This window comes from Pipra filicauda, unplaced genomic scaffold (genome assembly GCF_003945595.2).
Source record: "Pipra filicauda isolate LSUMZ 115617 unplaced genomic scaffold, ASM394559v2 scaffold67_size6003252_pilon, whole genome shotgun sequence".
Classification (NCBI taxonomy): Eukaryota; Metazoa; Chordata; class Aves; order Passeriformes; family Pipridae; genus Pipra; species Pipra filicauda.
The window spans coordinates 706,028-728,168 of NW_024104842.1; the positions used below are offsets into that span (position 1 = coordinate 706,028).

The 22,141-nt window shown below is 38.6% G+C and overlaps 1 protein-coding gene across 9 annotated transcripts in view; it reads left to right on the forward strand.

Moving 5' to 3' along the window:
- FAT1 (FAT atypical cadherin 1) overlaps positions 1-22,141 on the forward strand; it is a 110,762-nt gene that overhangs the window by 86,602 nt on the left and 2,019 nt on the right. For 3 of the 9 annotated variants that reach the window (XM_027735382.2, XM_039388697.1, XM_027735384.2), the window contains 14 exons: positions 196-410; positions 809-946; positions 1,065-1,208; positions 3,576-3,773; positions 7,808-8,609; positions 9,553-9,684; positions 9,782-9,945; positions 10,528-10,990; positions 11,501-11,654; positions 11,896-12,006; positions 12,197-12,828; positions 13,073-13,210; positions 15,232-15,291; positions 21,498-21,533. In XM_027735382.2, coding sequence (XP_027591183.2) covers positions 196-410; positions 809-946; positions 1,065-1,208; positions 3,576-3,773; positions 7,808-8,609; positions 9,553-9,684; positions 9,782-9,945; positions 10,528-10,990; positions 11,501-11,654; positions 11,896-12,006; positions 12,197-12,828; positions 13,073-13,210; positions 15,232-15,291; positions 21,498-21,533 — 3,387 coding nt within the window. The other 6 variants (XM_039388696.1, XM_039388699.1, XM_039388698.1 and 3 more) reach the window with 4 other exon arrangements.

Genomic DNA, 22,141 nt, shown 5'->3' on the forward strand with positions numbered 1-22,141 from the left:
TGGCAGGAACTTCTTATCTTTTTACTTACACATGTAAAGTGTGATCATTTCACTGTGTAGCTCCAGCTTTACAGTGACAAATCCAAGCCCTGAAAAAACGGAGTATTTGTCAGGTCAAAATAAAAAGTTGCAATACATAATACTACAGCAATAGCAGAGTTTGTGTGAGGCTTTCTTTGTCTTCTTCTTCCCTAGGAGCTATTTTTATCATTGAGAGCTTGGATTATGAAAGTTCTCATGAGTACTACTTGACAGTGGAAGCTACAGATGGAGGCACGCCTTCATTAAGTGATGTTGTAACAGTGAATATTAATGTCACGGATATCAATGACAACACTCCAGTGTTTAGCCAAGACACTTACACTGCAGTAATCAGTGAAGACGCTGTGCTTGAACAATCAGTTATTACAGTACGTATTGTTTTTTTGAAAAATACTCTGTCATGATGATCGTGCTTCCATCTTAAAGGAATAAGTGTTGATTTGAAGGTGAACATAAATGAATAGATGTTTGCCACTGAGTGAACTGAAAATTTACTTTGAAAAAGTTTCAGAACCAGGGACTTCAGATGCTGTGGGAAAGTACAGGATGTTTTGTGATATATTTATGTTCTCCTCATGAGAATATGACTTCATTTTCAGAAGAAATTCAGGAAATTAAGTGATGTTGGTATGTTCTATTTGGATGACATTTCTCTTAAAACTATGAAATGTGTTAGACCAAAACAGCTCATCTTCAGGATGAGTTCACCTGAAAGATGCTAGAGTCTATTTCAACCTCTTTTAAATGAAACTGTAATGTCCCTTAGGTTATGGCAGATGATGCTGATGGATCTTCTAACAACCGCATTCACTACACAATTATAGATGGCAATCAAGGAAATCCTTTTACAATTGACCCTACCAGGGGTGAAATAAAAGTGACTAAGCTTCTAGACAGAGAAAAGGTAAATTGTTCATGCTTTTTGAGCTGTTGAGATTAATTTAACGATATAAAACAAAAGCTGAGTTTGTTATGTTTTTCTCTTTAGTGAATGTTTGAATTTTTTTTTAATTGTTTTTTAGATATCAGGATATACCTTGACAGTTCAAGCTTCAGATAATGGAAGTCCACCTAGACTTAATACAACCACAGTTAATATTGATGTTTCTGATGTAAATGATAATCCTCCAGTATTCTCAAAAGGAAACTATAGTGTTATCATCCAGGTAAATACAGATAATGAAGTAGTCAAATCAATAATATTATTGAACTATTGTGACTTGAAAGATGTTGCAAGATACAATAAATCTAATGCTTCAGTTCTATTTTTCTGTATTTTTAATTATTTAAGGTCGCCAGTGAGACTGCTTACCAAATAAGTGTTAAGGGTTACAAAGTTCCTATTGTGCAGATTATTTAGAAACTTGCATTGCAAGTTCACAGAATCACAGAGTGGGTCAGGTTGGAAAGGACCAGTGGGTCATGTGGTCCAACCTCCCTGCTCAATCAGGGCCATCCTAGAGCACACTGCAGAGAATTGCATCCAGATGTTCTTGAATCCCCAGTGAGGGAGACTACAACCTTTCTGGGTTCTTTTTCATATTCCTTGTATATGTACATATTATACATAGTATTTATGTTTATAACATTCTTAGCGTCATACAGGGACGTTAAAATACATAATTATTTCACTATTTCTTTTTAATCTTAAGAGTTACTTCTTACAAAAAGATCTTTTAGATACCTATTACTGTGAAGCTAATGTTGTGCACCATGGCACATAGGTTAAGACAATTTCTGTTGGCTTTCTCTGGGATCAGAAGCATTTAGAACAGGAGTAGTATTGCATAATGCTGCATACCAATCCTTTGACTAATTTTGCATCTTAGGAGGGTAGCAGTGGGCCAGATTCTCAAGTGTCTGGCGTGTACTTGTCTGATTCAAAAAACTCTACTAAAGCAAAGACAGTGAGGGGCAGTGTCTGTACTTCTTGTCTTCGTGAATTCAATAGAGAATAAATGAAAGGCAACAAAGGAATTGTATTAAGACCTTTATCTACTGTAAATGAGCTCAATCCCTTGGGTCCTTTTGCTGTTGCTGGTGCCTGGTCTAGTACAATAGATCAGTGAGGATCAGGCAATGTTATCTGGTGCACTGTGTCATCCTAACATACCGGTTCTGTTTGAGATGATGTACATGATCTGTAAAGGTAGCTTTCTGAAATAAGACAAAGTGATTAATTTCTATCCAGTATACATAGAGTAGCAAGTAAGATGTCCTGGATCTTGCTTTAAAAAACAAACTAACAACAACAACAAAAAACCAACCAACCAACCAAAAAACCCAAAACAAAACAAAAGAAAACCAACCCAAAACAACATAAACCCCTCAAGATTTGTGTGTTTATGTGCTGTCAAAGGGATTTTCTTTTCCCCATTTAGTCTTCCTTGAAGTAAATGTTAATTAATGTATCTCCTAAAACTGCAGATTATGTAGCCAGTCTTTGTAATATTTCCCTTACTCATTTTAAAAGGATGACCTCTTGTTTTATAGTTCAGTCATATAAGCCTGTCCTAGTATGAAGGTAGCACAGAAGAAGCTTAAGGAGTTACCCAAGAATGCTGGTGTGCATTTCCTAATATATCGAAGATGGATATATTTGGACACAGTTAGAAGTGTGCTTAGCTATTAATAAAATCAAATTGCTTTAGATGTCCAAATGTAAATATTTGTATTTTAAAATAGTAGCCCTTGTCTGTTTTGATGAAAGGGGAAAAAAGCTTCAGCTGCAATGTCTGATAACTAAATTGACTTATTCTTTCAGGAACAAAGAGTATGCTTGTCATTAGAAGCTTTGACAACTGTGAAAGGATAGCAATTTGTTATTGTTGTACTTCAAAATAATGTCTCTACTTTTTTTTGCTTTTAAAATATGTATTATATTTAAAAATCTAGTCAATACTGTATAGCATGAGTATTCTGGAAAAGGTGTTAAAAGTGTTAGATAAGGTTGTATGTGTGTGTAAGATATATGATAAGCCTGTGATAAGTGTCTGTGAAACCTCAGGCCTCCACATGATGAAAACTTGAAGGGGTTTTATGATGCAAATTTTAAAGCCGGGAATTCATATTTTAGTTGGACTGTGGCTATAGCAGCCTCAATTATAGTCAGAACACTAATTAGGGGCACAAGGGGTCAGATGGAGGAGTGTATTTTTTTAATCCTCTCAGCAAAGGCATTGGATTATTCTTAACAGGTGTTTTAGCTAAATTTGAAATCTTTGATGACTTGATAATTAGGGTACAGTAATATTAATTCAGACCAGAAGTGGGAAATGTAAAGTATCAAGGCTGAACTACCTTTAAAAATATAATACGAAGTTTAAAAATGTACTGCCTTTCTCCTTTTACTGTTTTTTATTTTAATCTCAGAGGGTAGTAGTTTTTCTTAAACAATGTGGTCATTCTGATTTCTCGTAATACCAATTAACTGGTTTGACAATAATTTGGGGTTTTTTTCTGTTATAAAGAAGAAATCAGCGTCAGACTATAGCCTCAATTTAACAAAAGCAATGTGTATTATGTATTTATAGGAAAATAAGCCTATTGGATTTAGTGTGCTGCAACTAGTGGTGACAGACAAGGATTCTTCTCACAACGGCCCTCCGTTTCTCTTTACCATCCTGAGTGGAAATGAAGAGAACACTTTTCAGATTAACCAGCAGGGAATTCTGACCACAAGTGCTACACTGAATCGCAAAGTGAGGGATCACTATTTACTTCATGTTAAGGTAGGATGTGCCTCCTCTAGCTGTTTTGCGTTGTAAGCGTTTAGTAAACTTTTCCCACTCGTTCCCAGTCCACTACTTGTCTTTCTGTTCCAAGATGCTGACATGCCAAGTAGTCATTTGAGGCATATCCCTTGAGGTAACTTCTTCAGAGACAAAGTTTGTTGGTTTAAATGGAAATCTACACAGGAAGTTTAATTAAACTAACAGTTAGGAGTAAGTTGTAAGTAAAATATTAACTGAGTAAGTGATCTTGATAAGCCCTCTGCCTTCTGGGATTCAGATGCTGGAAAAGCCAGCAGGGAATAGATCCCTACAGCCACCCACTATTGACTGCAGAATTCCTCTTGCCACTGTCGCTTTGACCCTGGAAACTGTGTGCTGGACTACACTCATGACAGAAACAGGGATATTGAAAGTTGCACAGTATAACAGTACTGAAAAATTTTTCTGTAGTGCCACATTCTTTTTCCAATGGCAATTGAAAACATGTTTTTTTAAGTTTGGAAAAGCAAGTCAGTGCACCTTTGTCATAGCATTGAAACTTGCAGTGCAGTAGTTTGAGATCTAAGGATCTTGCAGTGGAAAACACAGCATAAACCCCCAAAAATTACCTGAAATGCTATATATACTATGTACTACATTTGCCACTGTTGTGCAAAAAGACCAGACCATGTACAAGGTTACATTAACCTAGCAAAGTTCTCTCAAATACTTTTTGTAACCTAGTGTAAGAAAAGTTCAAACCAATTTTTTAATCTTTTTAATTCAGTTATAAGTTAAGCAGCTGTGAACAGAGGACTTAAAATTGGCAGGCTAAAAATAGCTAGTCTTAATTCTTAAACTTCATTTCCAGAATCATATTTTAATAAAAATTCTTACCTTTATTTTTACATGAAGAATTTCTTTCAATCTCCAAATTATTCTTATACATACTATTGCAGATAATTTCTGAGTAAACATGCACTTGCAGGGTTTTAAAGCAACAGTGTATACTGAATTCTGTCCACATTGGGATAATTGTGACATATTTATACATAGTCTGTTTTCTTTGGGGAAAGAAGAAGAAATTCCCACAGATACTGTAATTTGCTGGTTGAGTCACTAAAATATGTTACCTGGAGCCATCGGTATAAGAATTGATATAGTTTCATTTAAAGTTTAAGAGCTGAGATGGAAAAGAGGGCAGGTGTATCATTCCTCTGTTAGCCATTTTTTCCTCGGTAGTGATATGCCTATTCCCTCAAAGGCACCTTTTTGTTTATGGAAGAAGAACCAGCAATGTTATTCCTATATGTGGAATTAGTGTAGAACAAGATTCATATGTTTCATTTCAAATCTTCTCTAAGCAGTAACTAATTTCTATTTATTTTGCCTCTAAAACATATCCTTATAAATGCACTCATAGGCAGTTATGCCTGTTCTATGTAGACTGTTTCACTGACTTTGTCACTTTTCATGATTTAACTGCACCTTTGGCCCTTCCTAATGTTCCTGGCTTTTCTTAAATGTGAGATGCCTATCTAACATCTTCCTCTGAGTGGAATCATGCAATTCTTTCATTTCTAAGCTACTTCCTGGACTCTAGGCTGCTTGCAAACAGCCTGTCAGTACTTCAGCTATCTTGTCTTTAGCACAGCACTTGAAAAGTGCCTTTTTATTAAGGAACGAATAAGGGCTATTTTAATGGCATCCAGTAGCTAAAAAAGTGTCTTAAAACAAGTGTACTCATTTAGAACAAAGACTTCTCAGAGACTGTAAATCATTGGAGCAGACTGTACTAATGTGCGTTTTTTGTGTGCTGTACTATTCCATCTCAGTATTTTGCACTTGTCTAATCTGTTGATTTACAAGTTTCCCGACTGGATTCTGGAAGGATGTCACCATCTTTTAATTGCCATTTGTCATTTCACACTATGCTACCTTTTTTTCAATGGAAACACTGCTATTATTTGCTATTATCTTATAAGTATGGCCAGTCTTCGCGAGCGAAGATTTGGGAAAGGTCACATCTTATGAAACATGAGTATGAAGGTATCTAAGACTAGAACTAGCATTTCCATATCACAAGACTTCAGTTCCAATGATACACACAAAACCAGAGTCATGACTTTTGTGGGAAAATATTCTTCCCCTGTTCATTTAAAACAAAGATTTTTCAAAGGTTGTAGGAAGCATTTTCTCAAGTTTGCACTCTATTTAATTTCTGCACTTTCATCTTACAGATCACAAGTTAATAGCTGTTTATGATCTCTTGATACCCTTTTTTCATTTTTTAGCTGACCTTCACTGCTTTCCAGTATTGACATCTATCACCTTAGTTGCTTTCTGAATGGATTACGGGCATGTAATTAATTAGAAAAAAACTCCAAACAAATGAAAAAAACCCCAATAAAACCACAAACAACTCCTCCCATATGCCCTCTACACACCCAGTACCTTCAGAAGACTTTACTTAATATGAGCATTACTTTACTTTTGTGGTTTTAATAGAAATAAGGTTGGGGGTTTTTTCCCCCAGTGGTCAACTTACATGTGCATGCCACTCACATTTGCCTGCCCTCTCTCCAAAGGAAATAGATTATCCATTAACAAATGTCTCACAGCACTAGTGTGTGAAATCTTCAGCTATGAGTCATGCAGTCCTTTGTGCCACACTCTGAAGTCTTTAGTTTACAATCAAAATTTTTTTAAATATCTGCACTGTTGAAAAATCATTTCTCCTGGGGTTCTTCTTTCCTATTTGCTGTCCATTTGTTATAATTTTGCTTGTCTGTTTGTTTTGAGCCTTTTCTTGTTTCCCTTGGGCATTTCTCCTGTAGCTAAACTGCCTGCCTTGTCTTGTTTCCAGGCAGAAATCTAGGCAGAACAAAACTTTGCCAACTTGAGTGCTCTCTCTCTCTCTCCCTCTCTTTCTCTCGTTATTTATGTTTCAGTAACTAAGAGCAAGTTTCTAGCCATGCCTGTCTTTTGGAGTTAACAGTGTAGTTACAGTTAACAGTGGAGTTAACAGTGTAGTTTTCTGATATATGCATTACCTTTTAGAAATGCCATGATTATGTACACATCCACAGATAATCTTGTGCCTGGAGTTACTCCTTTTTTGCTTAAATCTGTATGAAAAATCAAAAGCAGCTTCTCTGCATAGATCTTCAAAGTGTACATGTAGTCTCCGTAAAATTATTGCAAAATCTTTTGAACAATGCAGAATATCTTCTACCTTCTGAGCCCTGTGTATCCCCACTGTACTTTCACATCTCTCCAGTTCTTCTTTACCTATTTCTTCTGTGTCGCTTTCAATAACTGGGAAAAAGCTCTAGGAAAAAAGGTAGATTGGAAACAAGAGCTGAGAAACAGAAAGCAAGTCAACCCAAAGGAATGCTCTTTTCTCACTTTTCTACTCTTTTTTTGTCTCATCTTCATAAAACAACAGTGTATATTTTTGTCCAAAAGGGGTGGAGAACAGGGTGTTCAAAAAGGCTTTAAAATTGAATTAGGCTGATTCTGTTAAAGATAATTACTTTAATTGTCTGAAGCAAAAAGCACTACAGGTGGGTTTTTTCCCTCTCCATGATCAAAAATCATGAAAGACAACATAATTAGTTGTAACTTTCTGCATGTATTGTTTTCCTTTTGAAGTACTGTTTGGCATACCACATTTAGTTTGTCTTCCAGACCACCTCCTAACTGTGATGAAGCATGCTGTACATTTCTAGTGCATGACTCATTTCAAGTTTGTAGTGTTTCCATGCTTGATATAAAAAAGCTTCAAGCACCATCTGCTGTCTGAAATCAGCCATTGTACATTTCCTCTGTATTTGCTACTAGTGTTAGTAGCTTCCTGGCGTTTTCAGGTAATAAGAGCACTGTAGCCTTTTAATCTTCAGAGAAGTGAAAACATGTTTTTCTGTGCCTGTTTATATAAGCTTTTTAAATTTGCAGTATTAATTTTTTTTTGATAGAAAATACAGCTCTAATATCTACAGTAGAATTTGAGATAAAGCAAAAATGTCAATCTGTCCTCATTTTTCCTTTAGGTGGCAGATAATGGAAAACCACCATTGTCATCTTTGACTTACATTGATATTAGAGTTATTGAGGAAAGCATTTACTCTCCAGCAATTCTACCTCTAGAAATCTTTATCACAGCCTTTGGGGAAGAGTATTCAGGTGGTGTCATTGGAAAAATTCATGCAACCGACCAAGATGTTTACGATACTTTGACATACAGTCTGGACCCCAAAATGGAATCCTTGTTCTCCGTCTCCAGTACTGGTGGCAAACTAATAGCACATAAAAGGTTAGATGTAGGACAGTACCTCCTAAATGTCACTGTTACAGATGGAAAATTTACAACTGCAGCTGATATTACTGTACACATCAGACAAATCACACAAGATTTACTAAATCACAGTATTGCAATACGCTTTGCAAACCTGTCCCCTGAAGAATTTATTGGCGATTACTGGCGCAATTTCCAGAGAGCATTAAGAAACATCTTGGGCGTGAGGAGAAATGACATCCAGATTGTTAGTTTGCAGCCTTCTGATCCTCCTTCAAATCTTGATGTCCTCCTGAATATTGAAAAATCTGGTAGCTCTCACCACCCAACGAGAATTTTGCTCCACAAGATAAACTCTTCTGTGCCTGACCTAGAGGAGATTTTAGGTGTCCGGATAATTGATGTGTTTCATAAGCTCTGCGCAGGCCTAGATTGTCCTTTGAAATTTTGTGAAGAAAAAGTAACACTGGATGAGAACATCATGTCAACACACAGCACAGCCAGGTTGAGTTTTGTCACTCCCCGACATCACAGAACAGCAGTTTGTCTTTGTAAAGGTAAGGAGAACCATATCCTTGAAAAGATTATTCTGGTTTTAAAAAGCTATAATCCACGGGTGGAAATTTACATTACAGGACAAGATTAAAAATGTTCCGTAATCCTTGCTGCAACATTTGCCTAATTTTTTTCAGAGTAAAGAGTAATTCTTATTTCATTACCTCATTTTAAGAGCTTACATAATATAAGCTTATGGGAATGGATTTTTATTTTTTTTATGGCTATGTTTTTTTATGTTTTCCATTTTATGATAGAAGTTAATTTTTTTTGTTGTTCCCTATTCTATATTGATGGCCATTTTCAGTCTTGTGTGCACAGAGGTAAGTTCTTGAAAAGTTCCTTGAATACTTCCTTGTTTCTGCTTAGGGAAGCGACCCACACAGCTTCCAAACTTGGCTGGGAATGACAGGGTGATGTGGGAAATTAATATTTACTAATTTACATAAAAGCAAACAGATTTATAGCAGAATAATCATTTGTCTTTAGCTAAGATGAAAACAAGATTGCTTTTTAAAATCAAGACTTAACGTTGCTGGGTGAACTTGCACATATGAAGTAAATATTTAAAGCCCGTTCCTCTTCTGTCTCAAATACAGACATGCTTTTCTCCTGCTCCCCCCAACTCACTCTGTCCATGTTTAATATCGGCATGTTGGGTTTTATGGTGAATGATAGTAATGGTAAACCTTAAACCTTAAACCACAACGCCACTTTCCCACTTTTACCAATTAAATTGAGTAGTCAAGATAAGGATGAACATCAGCCACTCTATATGCCATTTGTCTAATCTGTGCCAGTCGTGTCCTGTATCTGTTACTTCACTTTCACGTCTGATAGTTAGGAATATTATTTGGGTTACTTTCAGCTACTGTACTTAAGAGTCCCTTTTCACAAAACAGTATTACCAACAACAGAAAAGAAATAATGGATTTTGTTTTACAGAAGGGAAGTGCCCCCTGGTGAATAGTGTGTGTGAAGGAAACCCATGCCCTGAAGGTACCGAATGTTTAGGAGATCCAAAGGAAGGAAAATACACCTGTGTTTGCCAAGACAGCAAAGCTAGACAGTGTCCTGGTAAGGAATTAACTCTAAAAAACCTGTATTATTTTCCAAATATAAATTTGATTCCAGTCAAGTGCTAATACATTTTACACTTTTCTGTATTGCTAAGCACCAGCTGGCTCTGCTGTGACATTTACTGGGAGCAGCTATGTAAAATACCGTCTCATGGAAACTGAGAACAAAGAGGAAATGAAGCTGACAATGAGACTTAGAACTTACTCTGCTCATGCAGTTGTTATGTATGCTCGAGGAACAGACTACAGTATCTTAGAGGTATGCTAAAATCTCCTAGTGCATATTTCCTCTTTTCTTCTTACCTTTTTTTTGTGCCAGATTAAAAGATTGAATCATAACATCTCTGTAGAATTGTTATAATTGGTAATTGTCTTGAAGGTAGGGTGTGTTATACATCTAGGTGATAAACTTGTACAGAATTTTGTAAATGAGTAAAAGGAATTTGTTTTCTTTAATGTTTTAAAAGTAAAACAAAAAATCTTCACTAATAACCTTTTTTAAGCAACAACTTTAAACTTTTTGCTTATAATACTGAAGTCCATACAAAATAAGTCACTTAAGGCATAAGATGAAAGATATTGAAGTATTGTAATTTTTTCATTATGATCTGTGACTTCTTTACTAGAGGAAAAAAATGTACCAAGTGTAGGTTTTAATTAAAAACTATATTGAATGAATCACAATTGCTGTGACTGTTTGGAAAACAATGTTATTAAGCTGCCTTTTATGAATACCACCATCATCCTGTCTTTTCAGCAAACATAAACTTTTATAGGCATCAATATTCTATACTCTTTAAGTATGCAGACCATTTATTGATGTTGTGGCTTTCCTCTGTAGATTCACCATGGAAGACTGCAATATAAATTTGATTGTGGCAGTGGACCTGGGATTGTCTCTGTTCAGAGCATTCAGATAAATGATGGCCAGTGGCATTCAGTATCTCTTGAAGTGGACGGAAACTATGCACGACTTGTTCTGGATAGGGTGCATACTGCATCTGGTACTGCTCCTGGTACGCTTAGGACTCTAAACCTAGATAATCATGTGTTTTTTGGTGGTCATATTCGTCAGCAAGGTACAAGACATGGTAGAAGTCCTCAGGTTAGCAATGGTTTCAGAGGCTGTATGGACTCTGTTGTACTTAATGGACAAGAGCTGCCCCTAAACAGCAAGCCACGAAATTATGCACACATGGAAGAATCTGTAGATGTCACTCCTGGATGCTTACTGACTACCACAGATGGTTGTTCAAGCAGCCCATGTCAGAATGGAGGCATCTGCAACGCACTGTCAAATGGAGGTAAGCTGTGCTATATTCTTCTGCTTTTAGTTTTCAAAACTGCTTTTCAGCTTCCCTACTTTGAAGGACAAAACAACTTTATGCATAATTCATGCTTTCCCAGAGAGCCGTAGAAAGTTGGTTGTTGAGCAGCTAGGAAGGCTCTTGTCTGCCTGTGTTCTAAATTCAATTCCTTGGGATATGAAGTAAACAAAGTCCATCTGGCAAAGTGGAGATTTAATCTTCGGTATCATGTCCTGAGGTCCGTCCTCTTAACTGCCTACTTTAGAGTCTTCCTTTAAAAATTCTGAAATAATTGTGACAACTTGAGTTTTGTGAGAGAAATGAAAGTTGTCCATCCATCATGTTCAAGATAAACCTTACTGTTAGACTTTCCTTCATCTTTCAAAAAACATATTTCTATTTTTTCCCATCCTCTATTTCTTTGAACAGGTAGGTGGGCAGGGAGGATTTTATCTCAAATTCAGTAAAGCCATGTGCGTCTTTCAAAAAGACTGTATTTGATTTCAGGTTACTACTGCAAGTGTTTACCTCTGTTTATGGGAACTCACTGCGATGTAAGTGTCAACCCCTGTTCTTCCAACCCCTGCCTTTATGGTGGGACTTGCATCCCGGTCAGTGATGATTTTATCTGCCAGTGCCGAGGACAATACACAGGTCAAAGGTATGTTTGTATGGTTTTTTTGTATCAATGAACCCCTTAGAGAACAGGCTACAAATGTAACACTGTTTCTGTTTCCTTTTTTATCTGTTTCCTACTTAAAACTGAGACCTTGAGACCCCCTGGAGTTAGTTGAAGTTAATGATAGCTCGTATATTACAGCCTGAATCCCACGCTATATACTCACTTGCAGTAAGGTAATGGTTCATTCATGCACTTTGGTTTGTTTGTTTTGGCTTTGCAGGTGCCAGCTGGGTCCATATTGCAAAGACAATCCATGTAAAAACAGTGGCAAATGTATTGACAGTTTGGATGGACCTGTTTGTGAGTGTGAAGCAGGCTTTCGTGGAGAAAGGTAGGTAGTGTTCCACATTCTGAGTTTTAATAGCATTACATAACAGTTCAAACTGGTTGAAATCTCAGATGTTGCCTGATAATGCACAGTACTCTATATTACATATATCCAGAATTGTTGAGAACAAGGAGATTGCAACAAAGACTGCTGATGTAAACCAAACATCATTGTTCTTCTCTGTTTCCGATAGGTGCCTGACTGATGTTGATGAATGCATAGAAAACCCATGTCTTAATGGTGCCCTTTGTGAGAATACTTATGGTTCATATCACTGCAACTGTAGTCACGGATTTGGAGGAAAGCACTGCACAGACATTGTTCTTAATAAATACGTTTCAACATCTTGGAACATTAGCTTAGCTGAAGTGATTGGGATTATTGTTTTCATCGCAGGAATCTTCTTGTTAGTTGTGATTTTTGTTGTTTGCCGCAAAGTAGTTAGTAGAAAGAAGAAGCACCAGCCAGAACCTGAAGACAAGCAACTGGGAGCTACAACAGCCTTCTTGCAAAGACCGTATTTTGATGCAAAATTGAATAAGAACATCTATTCTGACATCCCACCACAGGTTCCTGTTCGTCCCATTTCATACACTCCAAGCATTCCAAGCGACTCCAGGAACAACCTTGACAGGAATTCTTTTGAGGGGTCTGCTATCCCTGAGCACCCAGAGTTTAGTACTTTTAACCCAGATTCTGTACATGGTCACCGAAAAGCTGTAGCTGTTTGCAGTGTAGCACCAAATTTGCCACCTCCACCTCCCTCCAACTCGCCTTCAGACAGTGATTCAATACAGAAACCCAGCTGGGATTTTGACTATGATAGTAAGAAATGTTTTTATTTTTTCTTTTCTGCTAAATGCATGTGCTGGTAAAATTTTAATATTAGTGCAAACACTGTCTGTGTCTGTTAGGGTATGAAAACATTATGACTTTACTGGGTTATGAATGTAATCAGGCTTCACGCTCTATTAAGTTTTCTAAAAATGCGTAGATCTCAACCTTAAATTTTATTGACTCTTTAGTCTACAATCTATTAATCGTATCACTTGAAACTTTTTTCTTTCAGCTAAAGTAGTAGATCTTGACCCCTGCCTTTCTAAAAAGCCTCTGGATGAAAAGAACTCCCATCCTTATAGTGCTAGAGAAAGCATGTCTGAGGTCCAGTCTCTCAGCTCCTTCCAGTCTGAATCGTGTGATGACAATGGTACGTAAAATGCAATCATTCTGTACTGCCACTTAAGTTCATTTGTTCTGTCTTTGCATCTATATCTCTTAGTGTCAATAAGACTTACATATATTGAATATATATTAAATAGTAGCTTATTTAATATATATCTGTATTTACTTATGTTAATACCCAGATTTGTTAATTTTTTGAAGTATTTTACCTCTCTTACACTTTGTGTTAAGTATTTTACCTTAAAATTATATATAATCATTCTGTTCTTGAAATATTACAGTGAAAATGGAGCCCAGGGTGTTCAGAGCCTTGTGTTTAAAAGGTGGTAAAATTTGAGAAGCTCTTCTAGGTTATCATTAGTTATCACCTTATGCAAGAATACAGTGAATTTAAACAATGGCCTCTGCACAAATATAACTTTCGCTTTGCCGTTCAGCTCTCAGTAAAAAGCTTTCTGGTGTTACAGTTTCATTTGTTTCCTTCTCTTTTTCTTGCTGCGACCTCAGCTCCCATATGGATCAGATCAGTTCTGAGTGAGAGCAGAGTTTAAGGGACTACTTGTAAGTTTGATTACTTTAGTAATGAAGGAAGCTGCACAAAAAGGAATTTTGTTATAATAGAACAGTATATTTGGCTTTCACCATGATTAAAATGAATGAACAAAAACATTTCATACAATAAATAAGCCAATATAAAAATAAAAATATAATTATTTTGATCACAACTCCAGTCCATCAAAATATAATCAACATACATATTTGTGGGTTTAATTATTATTAATTGGAAGTCTTTTATTTTTCTATTGTGATGACAGATGCTTTTACAGTTGATATGAATGCATCTATGTATTCAGAAACACTTCATGCTGATTGGACAAAGCCACGGTTGTCTCATAACTTAATTCACTAAGTTAAGGCGTTTTGACTCTTTATTCCAATTTCTGCTTTTGTTTCTGTGTGGTAAAAAGAACTTGAAATTCTTTTAGTTTAGGAATAAAGAACATTCTGCTTCTCAGTGAAGTAGAGTGATTTGTTATTTACAGCATAAAAAAAATCTGTGTTAATGATTGGTGAAAGTAAAATGGTATGCTTACAGTCCTCATCATTTTATCAATAGACCTGATACCAACTTTCAACCTTTTTCATGTGGTTTTAAGTGTTGTATTGTACATGTTGTTTTCCACTCCTTTCCATCACATATATTTCATATATTCTTACTCCCATTTCTTGTCATGTATTGATTACTCATTAATACATCATTTTAAGAAATAGCTGTAGCATCATAGATACTGTTGCTTCCTTCTGTTTTGGTAGATTCAGAATTTATTAGCTTCAAATTTAATTCCTGAGCCATGCAAACAAATTGCATGTGCTTACTTCATCCTACCCTGTAACAGTAAATCCTTTTCCCTACCAAAAATATCTTGGGAAAGGGAAGACATAAAAATACATTCATTTTTGTTGTTTTTAAATAACAATGTAACACCCTGAATTTGGTATTCCTACTGTGATATCACAGTTCACACACAACTTAAGGTCAGCAACAGAAATTTTGAGTAAATATTTTTCATATTCTCAACTTTTAATTCATTTCAGTGAAAATTTCTTTCCTTTAACTTTCATTGTGGGGGAAGGGAATGTAATTTTCATTTTTAAAGGGGAAGTCTAATGCAATACTCCTTAATTTACCCAAGCCTTTAGAAAAGTCTAGTTTGTTGCTATGTAGATGAAGTATTACGCAAACAAATATGGTTAGGCAACATTTCAGAAATTCTAACAAAACTAAAGCAAGTTTGCAAAGCAGCTTTGCCTATGCAAAGTTTGCTTCAGAAGTAGTTACAAGTGCTTCTGCATGTTTAGCAAGAACAAAACGGAGATTTAGAGATGTATTTTATTTATTGTATGCAACTGCTTTCTAGATAATCTTGCTTTCTAAAATAGTAATGGACTGCAATTTTCATTGTGTTTTTTGTGTATCTGTATGCTGTTTAAAGTGATATTAACTCTAGGTTTGTTTTAATTTGCTCCTTTTATACCTTTTACAAGCTTCCATAGTGACTGTAATACACCTTGTCAATGCTGTTGTTGACTCGGTGGAAAAAGAAGGTATATACATGTTTTCATATTTATTTACTGCTTTGGCAGAATAATGCACGTTTGTCTTCTAGTAAAGTACCCCTAGCAGATGTGAATTATAAATACTTAGACTTTCTGATAAGTTTTAGCAAATAATATATTTATATTGTATATCTGTTAGTATTTTCTTGTGTATGCTGCAGCTGCCCCGTGAAACGGTTTCAATGTGTGATTTCTTGCAAAAAAAAGTATTGACATAAAAAGATCTTGGTGCTTACTCTCTTTTGAAAATATTCACACTAAGTCTCCCAGCAGAATTGAGACAGCATCGAAGGCAAATACATACAGTACTGTAGATGAAAAAGCAGCAGCCTTCTCTTCCTTTTCTTCTCCCACCCACATCTGTTGTTACCTTGTCCAGCTGAGCAGAATCGGAGTAGTCTGGTATCAGTACTTCCCTTGTCTTCAGATCAGTCTGTCTCTTAAGCAGAAAACATTGATTTCTAGTATGCAGCTGGTGTAGATAGGCATGCATATCCCTGTCAGTTTAAGTAGTTTGTTACTATCCAGCCTTACAACAGTACCTAAAAGGTATGTTTGGGTGTATGTGTGTACACATGCATTTATTTGTGTGTGTGTAGTATGTATTTCGAAGTTAGAAAGAGGCAAAGCAGACATTTTCAATGGACTTTTATTTCATTTCTGCTAAGAACTAACCATTCTGGAAAACACAAACTCTTCACAAAATAATAGTAGCATAGAAGTACCAGTGAGTCTGTACAAATGCTAACTATTGACTTAATTGACATCATAATACTTTAAGTTCCAGTGATAGGCAAGTAATTCACTCCGTGACCACGAGTTTGCAGAGGTTACTTCTGAATAACATCTACAGTATGTGCTTCCTATTTCTTGATACAGACTAGGAAACCTAACATTTGTTACTAAGTCCTATTTAAAATGAAGCCATTTTAAAAACATAAAATTGATTATAATAGCTAAAGATTCTCTTTGGTTTGTTATCTGAAGTACATCCTACATTTAATTTATGCAGAAACACAAAAAAGTAGACAAATGCAAAGACTTCTAATTACATGAGAGTATTTCATTACTGTTTACCTATAGGCTGTAGTCCTCAGTGCTAAAAAATTGCAATGCACAGTACTTGGGAAAGGAAAAACTCCAAGACTAGAAGAGGCAAAATCTATCAGTGGAAATATTTAATAATTTATTCAGATTTTCTTCGAGATTTTAATTGGTAAAAATTAAAAATTATGGATTTTCAAGTCAAAGTATTACTTGGTGGTTTAGCATCACTGTAAGATAAATATGAAGACTTTATGCATTGTAGTCATAGAGACATTAAATATATCCTGCTCAGCTGCTTCTTAACACTTCAAAGTTTCTACTTTTAATAAGCATTTCTTCTTTTAAAGTATCTTAGGTAAAGAGTTCTGCTTTTGAACACCCTCAGGAGGGTGCCGGTTCGAGCAGCAAAGATCCTTGCTCAAGCCTTCAGCAAGGTCAAGTTCTGGGGCAGATGGTCTTTACCTTTAGTCTCCCCGAGTGTTTCTATCCAAGAGGTATCCTGGGAGCATGAATCTCATCCTAGAATAGTTTTAAGCTGGCATTCTCTGCACTGCTCCTCAGACTGTAGCTCAATGCAAATTAGCAATACAGAGTGCAAGAGGAAATATAGCTCTAGTCTAGCAGATTGTCACCTAGAAAGATGGGCACGTCAAGATCTTGTTTATGTTAAAGAGTCTTTTCCTCAGAAGAAGAGGAAAACCAAGAGCTCCCCATTCTTGGTAAAAGTGCTTTAAATCCTAAGACCAAAGTGTGCCTATTGGGTTGTGGTGGTTTGGAAAAAAAAAATTTTAAAAAGCTAATTTCAAAAGTTTTTCTACAATTTGTTCTAATGTGTGTAGAGAAGTTTTCAGACAGGCACAACGCAGTGTGGGGGAAGGGAATTATATTACAATTTATTACTTACACAATAAATACTATAATACATATATATACATATATATAACAATTTTAACTATCTCTTCTATGGTGAAACAATATATATACATAGACCTTCTCTCCTTTCCTTCAAAAAAGTCCAGAAAGAAAGAAGAAGAGGTCTTCTTTTCACTTTCAGGCCACAGCTCTTCCAAATTAATTTCTGCGGCGCTTGGAAGTGTCTCTTATCTTTAAGGCAGCAGTTTTGATTTGTCATAGCTAGAATTCTTCTTTCTTCTAAGGGGGGGGCAGTCTACCCCCACTTCTCACTCCTCGGCCACCTTGTCCGAGGGTATTACTGTGGATTTCAAGGGAACACCCGTGTCACCACGTCTGCAGCACGAAGTGCAAGGGGTTAAAGTTTAAAGTCTTTATCCCCTGCTCTTGCTCCGTGAAGGTTCTGGCCCCCGGGGGACGAGCTCTCAGGAGACTTCTTTGGGGATTTCCACCCCTCCTCCCCGGGGTCAAAGAGTTCTAAGGGCTTTTAGTTTAGTCCTTACCCTAGAACTGATTCCAACCAACTCACTGACTCACTCTCTCTGTCTTTCCGTCGGACATCCCTGCATCTCTCGGTCTGGTCCATGCCATATTTGCTGCTCGTCTGCTACTTTCTCTTGCTCCTGTAATTCCTTTGCACAGTCTTTTGGCCAGGAGCTCGTCTTGGCTCGTGGCCACAGCTCTCTGTTGTGCTACTTTTGCCGCTGCTTTTCATTCCCCCCACTGTGATGTGGGGAAGAAAATGCAACCCAGGGGGTCTTCCCAATTTTTTGGGGTCCTCCTTTATGGGTTTCCCTCTCCCCATCCACGACGCGGGGGATCCCTGCTCTAGTTCCTTCTCCGTCTGAGGAACCATTTCCGACGTCTTGTGGGACGGGGAAGGGGAACTCCATACACAGGGTTTTTCAGGCCCCGAGCCTGGAGGGGAGAGGTGCCCTCCCCTCCCCCCCCTACCCACGTGGCTCCATGGCAGGCACAGAGACAGCACACCGGGCGTGGAGAGGAGGCAAGAGCGAGTTTATTGTTGGGAAGGGGTTTATAAGGCTTTTAGGAGGGTCAAAGGGGAACCAATCACGAGTTCAGGGTCACACAGAAAAAACCATCAGGTAAGGGGTCAACAGCCAATAGGAAGGGGTTTAACAAAGGACCAATGGGACGCCTCAGGACACCTTTCCCAGGACATTGCTGCATGGGAGATAACAGTTGCTGTGGGGGGTGTTGGGAAGAAGAAACACGTGTTTGCAAAGGGACCACAAAGAGCCATTTTAAGACATGTTTAAACAAGTTTCTCATCAGGTATAGTGCTACATCCCAACCTTATTTATTCTCTAAAGATGAATATGTCTTTATTGATATATAGATTTTAAATTTACCCTATTCTCTTAGTGTCTGAGGGTGTCCCTATAAAACAGAATTTAAAAATGGTTTTATTGATGAAGCAAGTTTTTCACTGGCACAAACTTTCAATTTACTGCAGAACCAAACAAACTACTTATTGCTGTTAATTTTAGTTTCATTAGAGTCCAAATGGTTGTTTTCTTCTGTTTCTCGGAGGCAGTCTCGGCGTCCGGAGGGGTTGCGGCGGTGGCTGCTGCGGCCGCATGGCGGGACGGGGGCTTGCTGTGTGCAGGAGCAGGGTGCAGGCGGGATCGGCGGGGGCCGGGGCCGCCAGCAGCGCCGGGGTCTCGGCGGGGCGGCGGCACCGCGGGTGTCCGGACAGGTCTGTTGCGGGGCAGGGTCCGCCCCGGGCGGCTCGGCGGGAGCTGCAGCAGCGAGGCAGGAGCGGGGCCGGCCGATGTCGGGGCTTCCCCGGAGCCGCGGCACGGGGCCGGGCTCGGTGAAAGTAGGCAGAGGTGGCTGGTTCCCGCGTCGGCTGAGGAAAACAAAGTCTCTGCACTCGGCAGGAGGAGGGCTGGCCGATGTAGGGGCTGCGGCGCGGGGCCGGCCCGGGGCCGGGCGGCGCGAGCGGCACGGCGGGCGGCGCGGGGCCGCGCAGGGGGATTGCTGCGGAGCTGTTTCGAGCAGCTTTAACCCTTTTTTCGCCATGCTGGCGTGGTAACTATCTTTCAGGTTAGCAAGCAGTCTTATTAGATGACTTGCAGATGGAATTACATATGTTCTTTAAGCTTGCTTTTTCTCTCTTAAAGAGGCATGCACGCTTCTTGTAGTTACAGGTTTACAGGGGGAGAGGTTTAGGGAGTATGCCGAAGTTTCCTTAAAAGGGGATATGCCGGGTCTGCTCCTACCTGAATGTCCTCAGGAAGGTTGAAGTACTCAAAACAGGATGCTCTCTTGTGGTGATGCAGCCTGCTAGTACTTTTGCCGCTTAGACCCGGTTCGCCGTTGACACAGACGTCGCCCCAGCCTGTGCTTAGGATTGCTTTTATCTTCACAGAAGAGTTCAAACAATCGTGGCCTCACCACGTGGCCCAATTACGGCGAATTGAGGGGGATGGGGGAGACTTCGGGGCGCCGGGGAACACAGATATCGCATCTGTGCTTTAGGAATCCACCTATCTTCATAGAAGAGTTCAGCAAGATTCGTTTCCTCACACGGTGGGCACCAGATATGGGTTTCCCTCTCCCCATCCACGACGCGGGGGATCCCTGCTCTAGTTCCTTCTCCGTCTGAGGAACCATTTCCGACGTCTTGTGGGACGGGGAAGGGGAACTCCATACACAGGGTTTTTCAGGCCCCGAGCCTGGAGGGGAGAGGTGCCCTCCCCTCCCCCCCCACCCACGTGGCTCCATGGCAGGCACAGAGACAGCACACCGGGCGTGGAGAGGAGGCAAGAGAGAGTTTATTGTTGGGAAGGGGTTTATAAGGCTTTTAGGAGGGTCAAAGGGGAACCAATCACGAGTTCAGGGTCACACAGAAAAAACCATCAGGTAAAGGGTCAACAGCCAATAGGAAGGGGTTTAACAAAGGACCAATGGGACGCCTCAGGACACCTTTCCCAGGACATTGCTGCATGGGAGATAACAGTTGCTGTGGGGGGTGTTGGGAAGAAGAAACACGTGTTTGCAAAGGGACCACAAAGAGCCATTTTAAGACATGTTTAAACAAGTTTCTCATCAGGTATAGTGCTACACTCCTTGGTCACCAGCTTCAGGGAGAGGGGGCTTCACTCAGTGGCTGTGCTGCTCCTGACCCCCCCAGCCAGGAGCCAGGGGCAAAGGCCCCCCAGCCCCCCTATAACACGTGGCATTCCAAGGCATGGCTGCTTCTGCTTCTAGCTACGCAATTAAAATTAACCTCTTCTCTTCCCGTTCTGTGAGTATGTAATTTCCACAGGGCGCACTAAGTTTTTAATTGGTTCAGTATCAAAAACACCACTTCTGGGGCAGACTATCACCAGCCCCAGGGGGAAAGGTTTTTTCCAAGCCACCACATGGGTTTAGTTTTGCAGTCAGTTTTTCTGGAAAAATAAAGGAGTCTTCTAGTCTTCTAAGGAGACTAGTGATCAGAACCTTCTCCTGGAGATGAGGCTAAAGATGCTTTAAGAGTCTCAGATTTCAGACTGATATCTCCATTAGTCTGGGCTAGGCAAGCTTAAAAAAAGAGGAACTCCCCACTGAAGAGTCAACCTCTGTCCAAGAATAGATGTCTTCCAAGAATAGATAAAAGTATGAATTCTTAGGAGAAGATTCTGTTATTAGGATAGGCATTGCTCATCCTTACAGATTTGAATAGGGAATATAGATTCCTGAAGAGAGAAAGGTTTAAAATTCGTCAGATAACACAGGACAGTTCTCTGCTGAGCATGAATTGTTGGAATTGTTGTACAAAGGGAGGCAGGTTTCCCAGTGCTTTGTGTATGGAAGCTAGACACTAATGGGAGAGTTACTTTCTTTGCATGAGATACTTGCAAGTATGAGTCCTAATAGATGCAGCCCTGTATCAAAAAACAAGGGGTGATACAAGGGAAGAAAAAAATCAGATCAAGGCTTGTTACCCTTTGTAGTAGGAGTCCTAATTCTACTGATATGAGGATTTCAGCAAACTACAGCTGTGTCCCAGCTGGGCTGTACATGAACTCAGTAGCTGTCCTGCAGTTCATGTTTTAAATAAGGAGTCCAGGAGGAAAAAACAAAAGCCAACTTTAGTTTTGCTAAGTAAACTGGACAAAACCAGCATGAACATTATAGTGACAGTCATTGTTTGTCATTCATATTGGTTCTACTATTTGATTCCTAACTACAGATGTTTTCTCCTTTTTCTTCTCATTCTAAAGAATCTTTTGCTGTTCCTGACCTCAGCAATTCAAGAGGTGACTTCTGCATGCAGTTCATTGATGTTCACCAAAATATTTCTTTTAATATTTGACTTTAACACAGACTTACTATCAGTTGCTTGCTGTGCATTTGTCCGCAGTGATTACTCTTTACTAGATTTGCACTATATTACAGTTGTGTATTATTTTCTTTGTTGGTGTTCAGATGAGAGAAGTGATTGGTTTTTAATGAGATGAGGCTTACATCTAGTTTCCAGTAGACGAATACAAACTTATTCAAGGGCAGTTTGCAAGAGAGGATCAAGTTCAGTCATTTGTGCATGATTAAGCTTGATTTTCCTATTTTGTTCATGTGGAATGTCTTTACTAATAGTCAGAGATTTTTATCAGAGGTGTAACAGTTGCTGTAGAGCTAACAGCATTTTGTAAAATTAACTATATAATTCACTTAAGAGGTAAAGTCAGTTTTAATGGTCTGAATAGTTTACTAATTAGAAATTACTTCTTTTATTCAAAAAGGTCATGGGTTATATATACCAAATATATTCTTAAGAAAAACAGGCTGTTGTTTTCACCCTAACTAATTACTCAACAACAATTGATAAAGAATTTAGCTGCAGTAGGGAGGCTGTTGATTCTTTGCT